Source organism: Parambassis ranga, chromosome 5, assembly GCF_900634625.1.
Source record: "Parambassis ranga chromosome 5, fParRan2.1, whole genome shotgun sequence".
Lineage (NCBI taxonomy): Eukaryota > Metazoa > Chordata > Actinopteri > Ambassidae > Parambassis > Parambassis ranga.
In genome coordinates this window covers 5,685,659-5,697,744 of record NC_041026.1, presented here as the reverse complement: position 1 = coordinate 5,697,744, position 12,086 = coordinate 5,685,659, and the positions used below count along the sequence as shown (strand labels likewise).

General features: G+C 43.1%; 1 protein-coding gene across 3 annotated transcripts in view; it reads right to left on the bottom strand.

Moving 5' to 3' along the window:
- The window catches only part of shroom4 (shroom family member 4), a 44,855-nt gene that overhangs the window by 10,716 nt on the left and 22,053 nt on the right, over positions 1–12,086 (bottom strand). For 2 of the 3 annotated variants that reach the window (XM_028406787.1, XM_028406786.1), the window contains one exon: positions 3,667–3,900. In XM_028406787.1, the coding sequence (XP_028262588.1) occupies positions 3,667–3,900 (234 nt within the window). Of the gene's footprint in view, positions 1–3,666; positions 3,901–7,038; positions 7,317–12,086 lie in introns of those variants that run through there. The other variant, XM_028406788.1, reaches the window with a different exon arrangement.

The window sequence follows — 12,086 nt, the reverse complement described above, 5'->3', positions numbered from 1 at the left end:
CAGCAGCCCCATGTGTTTTTAAAGCCCCTCAGAGGAAGCCTCTTTAGGCAGAGAGGGATTTCCTCCTCATCAACTAGCACTGCCTGGAGTCAGAATCTCTGAGTCATCCCTTGATTCCTCTCATCCTCTTTCGTCTTTGCCTTCCGCTTTCTGATTTCTTCCTGTCCCATCTCCTTTACATCAAATCTACATTTATTCCACAGTGATACCCACTTCTTTAAATATAAAATACATTTAAATGGCTTAACAGGAGCTCAGTCAAGTCCACAATTGAACTGATTACATGACATTAACAGAAGCGTGTGCTTGCCCTTTGTTTTTCCTTTTTTTTAAACACTTGACAAAAAACAGACGAGGCATCCCTTCTAGGGAAGAAATGCAATAAATGTCGTACAAACTGTATATCACGTGTCACTCAAGAGGCGGTGAACTGCCCAGTGTCCAGGGTTAGACCGTGACCTGTGACTTCTGTTACATTCTATCTCCCGGAGGACTTTTAACTGGTTTTAACAGGCCAACAAAAATGATCCTAAAATCTGGATAGAACAAAAGAATTCCCAACAATCGCAAAACCACGAGAAGCAAAAAGAAACACTTAGGAAAAGCACATTTCACACATGTTGGCTATGAATACCAACTCCAGGGGAGGTTGAGGGCACCCACTGTTCTTATGCTTGGTTTGAATCCAACCCCCCAAAAAAAGAATCTGCAGACATTTTTATTGTGGTTTTTCTCTTTCCTATAAAGTGGTCATTTGCCCTTTTGCGTTGCTTTGGTGTCTTATTCAAACAATGGGGAAGGTTGCCAAAGAGACAGAGCAGCAGTTACAGGAGAGAAGCTTTGATTTCGAACCAATACAAGGAACCAACCGGCCGACCATCTCCAGGCTGTTTTTGTGGTTTTTATGGCTTTATAATAAATCCTTTGAAAATCAGGAAAAAAAGATGAATTTTGTTACAGTTGAAAAATATTCAACTCCATCTTATTCTTATCAAAATATCATTTTGTGTGTAATGTAGTCCAACACTTTGGTGGTTTGTAGAAATGGTGTAGGTCATTTGTCTTTCCGTACTTAGTGGATAAGGGGCCTTTTGAAAAGAATCACCGCCCCTTGTGGTGGTCACGTTTGGCACACGTGATGTTTGTCAATTAATTGAATGTCAAAAACGTAAATCACAGAACTACTACTCTCCTATTTCATAATATATAGCATCAACATGGCCGCCGATTCAGCACATTTTACCATGGATGCCAACACAAAGCAGCCTTATCCTGTGAGCACCCACAGCATGAAGATGATGGTCATTGCTGCAACTTGGGTTCGTTGTCTCTTATGACTTAAAATAAGGTCCCATGGTGGTCCCCTCACAATGGGCGGGACTTTGCCACTCTATACAAAATATAGAATGTCATTTGTGGAAAGGATGCTTTCAAGAAATGGAAACCCAACAAGACAATGAGGGTCTTTGAAAGCTAGCATGTAGCAGTTAGCTTATGTGTAGATGTTTTCGCTGTATTTGTTACGAAAGGGGTCCAAAGTACCTCATTTACAGCACCATGATGGCTTTGATTTAAATACATCTGATAGTACATCTGAGGTTTCAAATAAAGCTCACAGAGTGGTGTTCTAGTGGGTCAGTCCACACAAAATACACTACTTCAGCAGTTTTTAGAGCTGTCTAATCATACTTAACAGATATGAATGGAGAGCAGGGAGTGTTAGGAAAAACCCAACACATCCCCACTGCTATAAAACAATGGGGGACAATACTTTGACTGGTGGGAAAAAAAGCCTTCATTATCTGCATGAGAAAACAACGTTTAAAGGAAGTGAGCGGCGAATGAGAGAGGAGAGAGGCTTCTGTATAGATTTGACCTGGGTGACAGTAAGAGGAAGAGAGGAAATGAGACGGGAGCTGGACAGGAAATGACAGTCACTCCCGCCCAATCAGACGGCAATGTGGAACATGTGAGCGTGAGCCTTGGCACACATACGCACACAAAAATACACGATGGAGCATGCAAGATGACTGGATATATGCTCAGTGTGGCACACCTATTTTTAACTTAAACTCTGTCATATTTAGTCACACACACACACAGTCACACACACTTGCAGACTTGAAGTACAAAATGTCCCTTTCTTTCACACAGTTTATTGAATGTCTTCCTCTCTTTGTCCACATGTTCTGGGACTCACATGCCATTGTCCAGAGTTATGCCGAGAGCTGCCTCCTCATCAGATGTGTGTGTGTGTGTGTGTGTGATGAGATCAGGCAGAAGAAACTGTGGGAATAAGAGGCCAGCCCACACACACAAACACATACACACAAACGCACACACACACTGCTATCTAATCCACGTGGGACCCCTAAATCTAATAGTGGCACATTATATCACCGATTGTTATCAAAAGGAGAACAGTACAAACGGCTAACGTAGCACAGAGCTAACAAACAAAGACATGAAGGCTATTTTTTACTGTGAGTCAACAGACAGACGGCTAGGACTTCCTCTTTCACTTTAAAGGATTAGTTTACCCTGGTGAGATCATACTGTAACACAAATACAGTGTATGACAAGTCATGTGTCATACAGCTGTCCTTATATTTAGAGGTGAATTCATCAATTGAACTATTCAAGTTTATGTCACTTTTCAACCCAAGTCAAGGCTGTGTTGAGTGTTAAGCAACAGTTTTGTCCACATATAACAGACCATAGGTGTAGAGTGTAAGGCTACCTTCAGACTGCAGGCTAGAATCACGAATGTGACCTGTATCTGATATTGCCATGACAGTCTGAACAGCTCAATTGCTGAGGTGACTTATTCATCACCGCAGCTGAAATCATCCACCTGGCCTCCACATCCAAATAGACAGACAGACAGACAGACAGACAGACAGAGAGCAGGTCACCAGGGGACTGCCTGGTTATCGCTTTGGAATGTTTAAATAGAAGCCAAAAATAGACCAATGAGCTTCCTGCGTGGGCAGAGTTGACGTTAAAACACAGTGATGTCACCTGTTTCCTAGCGATTGTTGGCTTTTTTCAGGGGCCCAGAAAATCCCCTTATGGCTCACGTCCTATAGAGTCCTAGGATCACAGTGCGTGACTCAGACCTACTGTATGACATGCTCCACCGCTGCACATGAGGCTTCTTTTTTTTTTGAAAGGCAGTTCAAGTGAGGATATACACCCAAAAACTATATCAGTTCACACATATGAAATTAAACCCGATAGAAAAGTTGGTGAGTCTCTACACACCACATAATCTGAAACACATGGAGTCCTGACCATGTTATTAAATGGGCATTAATTAAACCTGTTTACAGCATTTGTCAATAATTTAATTCAGTGAGACATGAACCAAAAGGACCTAGCCGGTAGTCAAGTATGACGTTAGTACCACTGACATTGTGTAAAAAGAAAATAAGCTCAGACAATCTGAAGAACAGGCTGTTGCTATGCGTGCTATTATTATTTACTTGAACCTGCTGCACATGATTGCTTTTTGTCTTGTCTGTGAAGGAGTTAGGAACCACTGCTTTACTGAATAAATCCTGCCATGATACAGTTAATAATCCCATGAACATCATTGGTTAATCATAAATCTTAGACCAGTAACCGCAAGAGTCGTAAACAGTTTGGATTTTTATGATGCCTCACCTGTTGTCAGTTGTGTGCCAGGGTAGTGTGTAAGGGCCGGGGTGGAGCTGCATGGCAGGTGGAAGTGGTGGAGGAGGAGGAGGGGGGAGAGGGGGGGAGTCGGCGGAGGGGAGGCAGGTTGGCAAAAGAGGAGGAGGAGGAGGAGATGAAGGAGGAGGGGGAGGGGGAGGGAGGGGTAGCTCCGATAGCTTTGCCAGGTGCCAGGAGTGAGGCCGGATGAGAGGAACGCTGCGTCTGTGGAGAAAGAAAGAACTCAGGTGAACATCGGATAGAATGTGGACATGTACTGTACAAAAATCTGGTCCAAATAAACCAAATATAATTAGAGCAAACCCTACCACAGCACTTTAAAGAACATTTTTTAGCATAACTTAGTTTTCCCCTGACAGCTAATGTAATTTCCCTTTTATATGTCTCACTTTTTCCATTTTGCTTCTCTACAGGGCTTGAAGCATTTCAATATTTAGTCTAAATATGATTTACCCAGGCTTGATGGCTGGGATGACATCCTCATTTGAAACCACAGTTGTAAGTATCTTGGAACATCAGTTCTCGCACAAAATGTAGACCTACGGCGGTGATGCCATGCCAACACAAATCCTGTGGAAACAGCTTCCTTACATGATGTTTGGACTTCCACTGTACTGCCATTAAAAACCCATCTAGCATGTACAGCAAGTCCTTCAGTCTGATCTGAAGCCAGGCATTCTAGCATATCCCAAGATATTCACTGACTCCCTTATACAGACTTCCGATCCCATGTGCTGGCCAGATTCAACTCTACCCCCCGCAGACATGAGTGTGAGACAGAAGGAGGAACAGAACTGCTGTCTGAATGTAAAAACAGCAAGACACCAGCTCCAGCCAGATATAAATTTAACCTTCCTGGAGTCTGAATGGACCTTTATGATGGTAATCATATCTTTTAGACTTAACACATACTGCTGCTAGATGGAAAAACACCTGGAAACTACCACAGAGACCTGAGCTGGTATTCGAGCCAAGACAGAGATAGGAGGATTTACCTCCTCTTTATCAACAAAAGTTACATTTTCTAAAGGCAAAACCTTCCACTAAAACATTAACAGGTTCTCAAGGACTTGGACAAAACTAACTGACAAATAAGACGACGTAACCGTGACCTGGTTTTGCCTCATTCTAGTTAAAAATTGACATGACCAAACTGATTTGATATGTGATGGAGCTGAGAGCCAACAAGACTTGAACTTTGCCAGGACTTGTCCAAATTGACATGCCGCTCTAAGATTTTGACTTTGTTTGTCTTCAACATGCTGTAACTGACTTGGGACTAGTTTTTGACCTGTCATGTCTTTCTGGAACTACCTTCAATTTTGACCAAGTTTCCTGGACTTGGACTTGCCTTTAAAGTCTTAAAAGAAGCTCACACAGGATGGTGAATTAAAATAAAAAGTTGCATTCCCGAAAACAACTCAAAGCCAGGTCTGTAAAGGCTTTTTTTAACTGAAAGTGCAAAACTGTAAAGTGAGACTATTCTGGGTACTTCAGGAAAACATTCGGAGGTACAATTTTGGGAGAAGAATGCGGATCCTGGCACCACGAGGGAAAGGAAAGGAACATTTCTGAGTATTATTGTTTATGATAAAGCAGGAGCAGGAGACCCATTTCCAAAATAAACACTCTAGTTTCCTGGTTCTGGCTCCTTTGGAGGGATTTCTATCTAAAGTCCGACTGATTGTTCAACTCCGCTGACAACGTCCTTAAATTATCCCCTGAGAAAGTTTATGTAGAGCCTGTGTATGTGCGTCTGTGATTGTATGTGTGCATGAAAGTGTGTGGGAACTATCTACACTCAACCAAGCAAAGTACTATTACTGAATATACTGCAGACATTAGCTGACCAACCCCCCCACCACCACCACCACTTCACCACTGCCGCCTACATTTTTCTCAAAGTTTAGACAAACTCAAATTAAGAATCTGATACAGAGAGCTACTGTTGTGAAAACTACATAAGAGACCAGAATCTGAAGGAGAGTTAATGATCCTGAGTCCTATGAATTCTGGGATTGATAGTGAGAACCTTCCAGATGGGATTTGATCAGTGATGATGAGAGGCAGAAAAACACCAGCTTTGTGTCCATGAAGTGTCCATTTTTATTACCAACACATGCTACTTTGGTCTGTTTTTAGCAGTTCACAACATCTTTTACATGAACAACTGACTTAAATGTACAGATCCATTGTAGACATGGAAGAGTTTGAGGACTGGAAGTATCAAGAAAGATATTTAGAAAAAAAGTGACCAAAAGTGACTTCAACAACATGTTCACATGTACACTCTCAAATCTCCTGAACATCACATAGTGGGGTCGTATGTCAGGATGCAAAGATCTAGTGACTTTGTATTGCTTGTACAAAGACTGTGTAATGTGTAACTGAGTCAGTGTTGTTCTTTTTTGTGGCTATATCTTCACAAAGTCTTACTATCAACACAAAAAACTGTCATCGGTACCCATGAGGCCTCCTGGTACAAACGATCCAGACCTGATTCTATGAACGTTGTCTGGACTCATGGAAGAGAGAAGTCAGAAATTCTACTGCACACTTCCAACAAGAACAAAGCTTCCCAAAGCTTTTGTCAAGAGTAACACAGTAAGATCCACTGAGGCTCCATAAAGTGTGTGGCACTAACATTTATTGGGCACAGGAAACACACCGAAAGCTGCTTTTTACTTTACTTCTGGCCTCAGTGACTGAAGTATCACATAGCCAAGACACGTTTTATAATAATAACATAATCCACAGAAGTCCCACTTTCCTGTTTCTGACACTGTAACCCAGTTGGCTACCTGTCCCAGCTGGCAACAACAAGCAAAGAGGAATCACATGAATCAAGTTTTTCAGAATTCACTGGCATACGATGGATAACAACATGTCCTTGACGTGAAAACTGAGCTAATGGGATAATCGACCGCTGCTGTGGTGTCACTGCGACCGCAACCAACCAGGAAATTCAATCAAGTTAGCAAAGCTTGAGGGGCTTCTATTTATAAATGTGTGTTGTGCAAGCTTTGAGGATCTTACACTGAGAAGTGGATGTAGACAAAAAAGGCCAAGAGACGATGAACTGTCTTGTCTTGCGGCCCTGAATGAGCCTTTATGAAAGGATCTGCTGGAATGTCCCACTTAATGGTCAAAAACGGCAACAGCTGACTGATACCGCAAAGGTCACCATGCATAATCTGAGTCACACACACAGTACAGGACCAATGCCAGACATACACACTTGAGCTCAGACAAAAACTAGTGATTAAAAAATCAATCAGAACAGATTTCTGCATCAGTGTCCACACAAAAATCCACAGATGGATGCGAGGCTTTCAAACTTACCAGACTTCACAAGCTGAAGCATCCACAGTCAGACCTGAGCTCCCAGCATCCCTCAGTTCAAGTTCAAAGGACGGGACAACAACAAAGAATCTCCACCTACAACCAGGTCGAACGGTGAAGACTTGTGAGTGAAGTCCAGGTCAGAGCGCTGATGTCCATGTGAAGGACTGAAGTAAGTGGCAGGTTCGGACCAAGAGAGTAAAAACAACCAACGATCCTCACATCCCCTCTCCCTCCTTTTCCTCTCTTTCTCCTCCCTTGCTCCTCTTGCTGGAAGACACAACATGGCTATTTCTCCCTCCTGCACTCTGCATTTCTCTCCCTCCCCTCTTTCCCTCTCTCTCTCTCTCTCTCTCTCTCCCATCTCATTCTTTCCCTGCCTCTCTCGCCCCCTCCCAAGCAGGATGTGTGAGTCAGTGAGAGAGGAAGTATTGTGGAGAGCAGATAAAGAGGTGGACGGCTGCTAAAATAATACCCAGAGTTCCACACTGTTATTGTTTGACGGAGGGAAAAATGCAGAGGTACTTCCTTGTGTGTGTGTGTGTGTGTGTGTGTGTGTGTTAGCGTGCATGTGTGTTTGCAGAGCATGAAAAAGAGATCGAAAGAGTAAAGAAAGTAGAGACCGCTGGACAGACAAGGGGACTTTTTCACTTTGGCGGAGAGACGAGAAAAACAAAATGTGGTGAAAGAAGAGGGACTGTAAGAGAGGATGGGAGGTCAGCTGAAGAATAATTACAGACACAAAAGAGTGGAGGTGATGGATGAACAGGAGAGAGAGAGAGAGTACAAGAGTGCAGCACTCTGCTGATAAAGTCACATTATTGTCTCATCCTGTAAATGGCAAATATGAGAGCAGCTGTGCCAAGTTTGGGTACCGAGCTGACCAAATTCTGTGTCCATCTCCATGCAAACGCCTGGTCCAATGGGTATTTTGCAGCATGACAGCTTAGTTTTACTACAGCTAACGTTAGCAACTGCTAACTAGCATCAAAAAACTGCATCCATTAGAGGTTACTAATCACACAGATGTTACATTTACAGCATTTTTTTCCCTCTAAATGACTTTCTTAAGGGTCAAATTTCCTCTCTTTTCATATCCATCCAGCCAATTTCACACTACACAACACAGATGTTAACCAGGTCTGACAGGTGAGATGTAGAAAGCCTAAATAGACACAACATTGTGTGGTATGACCGACTCGGATTTAACGTTTATTAGCCGCAGCTGATAAAAATCAGCATGTGACATGAGAGGGCACCTTCAGCAGTGTCTGGTTAAAGTGAGAAGACTGTATCAGTGACGCTGTTCCCTCAAATATTTTGACCAGACTTGAACCTCGCAGAGCAAACTTCCAAGAGGTGTGAGTGTCCGACATTAGCGGTGTTAAAGTTTAACCAACCACAGAACGGCAGACACTTAATAACATGAGGCCCTCAGCAGGCTTCAAAGGATTTCCTGTAGACTTATATCTCCTGCAGACTCCATGAAAGTGTGTGTGTGTGTGTAGTACATGCATGGGAGCAGATTCCTTAAATTCTCTGCCGTCTCTTTAAGGGTGAGGGGTTAACTATGCTAGAAAGCCTAAACAGCCTCACCTCCTCCCCTCTATCCCTTTGTGTTAGCCTGATTAGAATCTATTTGTTTGCTTTATGGGTCTCTCTAGTGTGTGTGTGTGTGTGTCTGCATGCAATCAGACCCCTGTTTGTTTCCCTTGCAGGTCCCTCATCACCCGTGATTATGGATTTCTGAATGACAAACACACTTGTAGACATGTGTAGACACACACATGCTGATATGCCAGGTACATCCAGGGTTAAACTCTCATAGACACACACACACTCAGACATTTTACATACCAGGTAATCAGTACAGTGAGACTAGGCTCATACCAGAGTTTGATGGCAGGAAGGGTGAAGTCCAGTTAAGACTCAGCAGCACAATGTGCTGTTTGTGACCGCTTGATCCCTTAGATTAAGTGTGTGTTTGTGTGTGTGTGTGTGTTAAGAAAATGAAAAGTGATTTTAGTAGAGGACATCATGAGCTGCAAACATCAACAAAATAGGCTCATTTTGTGCCGATAAACAGTTAAAAAAAATAACGGTGAATATTACTTTAAGGAGGGAAGAGGCACAGACAGCAGTGAAGTGTCTGTCCATAATAACAACATGACAGCTGCTGTGAGTCAGAATCAAAGTCTGCAGATTAACAACAGCACCGAAAGGTGCTGACGTGTGGGTCTAAAGTGAAGAGTACACACTGGAAGAAATCAGTATCAGCTGATTTACAGTGCAAAACAATCACACAGGAATGGAAGAGCTGAAGAACCATGTGAGCAAAGAATTGATTAGATCTGGCAAGTTTCTAACGTCCTCCTGCGTCAGCTCCTGACCACACGTCCCGCGGATTGGATTAATTCATGGTGCTTCCTGCAGCACTGACTGTAATCTGAATGTCAACATAAAACTAAAACTTAATAAAAGACACACACATCATGCTCTGACTGTTAGTCAGTTCTTAAGTGAGACCTTATAACCCAGCTTGTTTTGTTGTTTTTTGTCTTCCCTCCATCTATTAACACCACTTCCCCTGCTGTTAACAGACTAAACATGAAACATTTAGGAGCAGGAAGAAATGTCTGAAATTAAAAATTGTAATAGGAGCTGATGGCACGTTCCAAACAATCTGGACGCACACACAAAACATCGACGTTGTCCATCTCCGTGTGTGTGTGTGTGTGTGTCTGTAGAGTCAGAGCAGTGTCATGTATCATGGAGTTGCGGTTTAATGGACCAGTTAATAAAAACCAGGCCAGAGCAGACAGACGAACTGTAGCAGACCACACGCATAGACAAGGCGCACACACACACACACACACACACACACACTGATAACAGCGATGTTAAATATCAGTTAGACCAATGCTGTGGTACTGTTTGCATGTATTTATCAAATAAAAAAAACTATTACAGCCATTATGAATCATCGATGATCATGGCAGATTTAACAGTATCATAACCACAATCTTCATCAGTCAGGGCTCTAATCAGAGCCAGGATTGCCCATGTGTGTGTGTGTGTGTGTGGGGAAGAGGTCTTAAGGAATGCCAGGAATGTCTATTGTTCAGTTTGGGAAGAACTGACGGGGGGGGGGGGGGGGGGGGGGGGGGGGCAGACTATTGTGTTTCATGGTTCTTGGCACCGCAGACCTCAGTCTTGCCCCGGTCTCCAGGGACCATGTGGTGGAAAAAAACCCAAACAAGGGGATGTGTGTGTGTGTGTGTGTGTGTGTGTGTTTATTAGTGTGCACTTTCTGCCCATCCATCTGTCTGCGGTAAAATTCCAAACAATCAGAAGAAGTGTGTGTGTGTTTTATGTGTTTCTGGGCCCAAAAAATATCTGAAAGAAGCAACAAGACAAACAAAAAAAAAACAACAAGAGCGACTCAGCACGTAGCTGGAGAAGAGCTGCTGGAGGTTCTCTCTTCTCCAGGAAGACAAATGTTTCAAGTGAAAACCAACAAACAGGAGGTAAAGATGTAGGATTTTATCCATCATCAACACTATCACATATACAGACATCACTGCAAGCAGCTTAGCTGGAATGTTAAGGTTTTATTTCACCTATATCCCTCAGAACTTTCCCCGTTTCCATCCTTTCATCTTCTTTTAGTCTTCTTTTATGTTTAGCTAATGTGGAGCGTAGATGAAAGAGCGAGCACAGATGAAAGAACCTTGTCATAAAGTCCTGTTTACGCTGTCAGACCATCAAACATGATGTCAGCCTGTCTTGTAATTATCATTTTAATTTCCTGATGCACACCCATGCTGCCACGTAACTCACGCTGCTTGTCCCCCGACCCAGTCTGTGGGATCTGAACAAGCTTTTGTCCAACATTCCCACTCACTCTGCAGAAAGTAGAGTCCGACCGATGCCTCTCATAGCCTATAGACAATATCGGCATCGGTGGATAATAAGGCATCATTACTTTCCACTTCTCACAATCATCACAACAAAAACACGGCCATACTGCAGAACAATAATCCTTCTCTTTTATTACAGCCTGTGTGTCTAGATAACCACGCACACCTGCATGTAAAGAGCAGCTTCCTCTTCCATCAGCAGCTGTAAATAAACTGTTTAGTCTTTGTTCGCTTCCCATTAAACTTGCCTCTTGTTGCACAAACATACACACAAATGTCACATTAGCTTTCAAGCTGGACAGGAAGTAGGGCCAGGAAACTTCGGGAAGAACAGGAAATGACGCCAAAGTGGAAGAATGTCCTCCAGAGCCTCTTCCACTGAGCGACACTGACACACACACACACATACATACAGTGCTGGCAAAAGGTCTGTGAAAACAGGAAGTACTATAGGAGAAACATTTCCAGGTCGAGCCAAAAAAACATCCCCCACCGCCCCGCAACAAAAATCATCCCCCAAAATATGAAAAGCAACAAAAATACTTGAAGGGCTGAAAGATCACAGAGAGTAGAGGGGGGGCGCTGTTGTTTCGGGTAAAACAGCCCCGATACCAATTAGTATAAAACTACAGAAACACAACCTACAGAGTAAATCCACTACTTCACCAGCAACGAGAAGCAAGCACCTAACACAGCAGCCACCACTGTGAGCATCACTGAGCACGTTCTGTTAGCATAAAACTCCTCCACTGCTAAGCTACATCTCTGCAGCAGTCTTTAAACTACAGATCTATAGTCCCGGGAGAAGAAGAAGAACTAGGCTAGGATTTGCTTATCATGCATGAATCCCTACACCACATTCTCCTTTATAGCCAACCAATTTACTGGAGGTCTGATCCTGTGACCACCAGATAATCACAGAGGCTGGTTGTTGGGTGATTTCTGTACTGGACATAAATGTCAATGACTCCAAATTTGCAACTTAATCTCTTGCTGGACTAAGGCCAAATAAGGTGCTACATTGACTCACCCATCTTGTGGTTCATGGTGGTATTCACAGAGGTGCATCCGAGCAATGGTAAGCATGTTAACTTTGGTAGGTATCTGTGCAACAAAACACAGATGCCA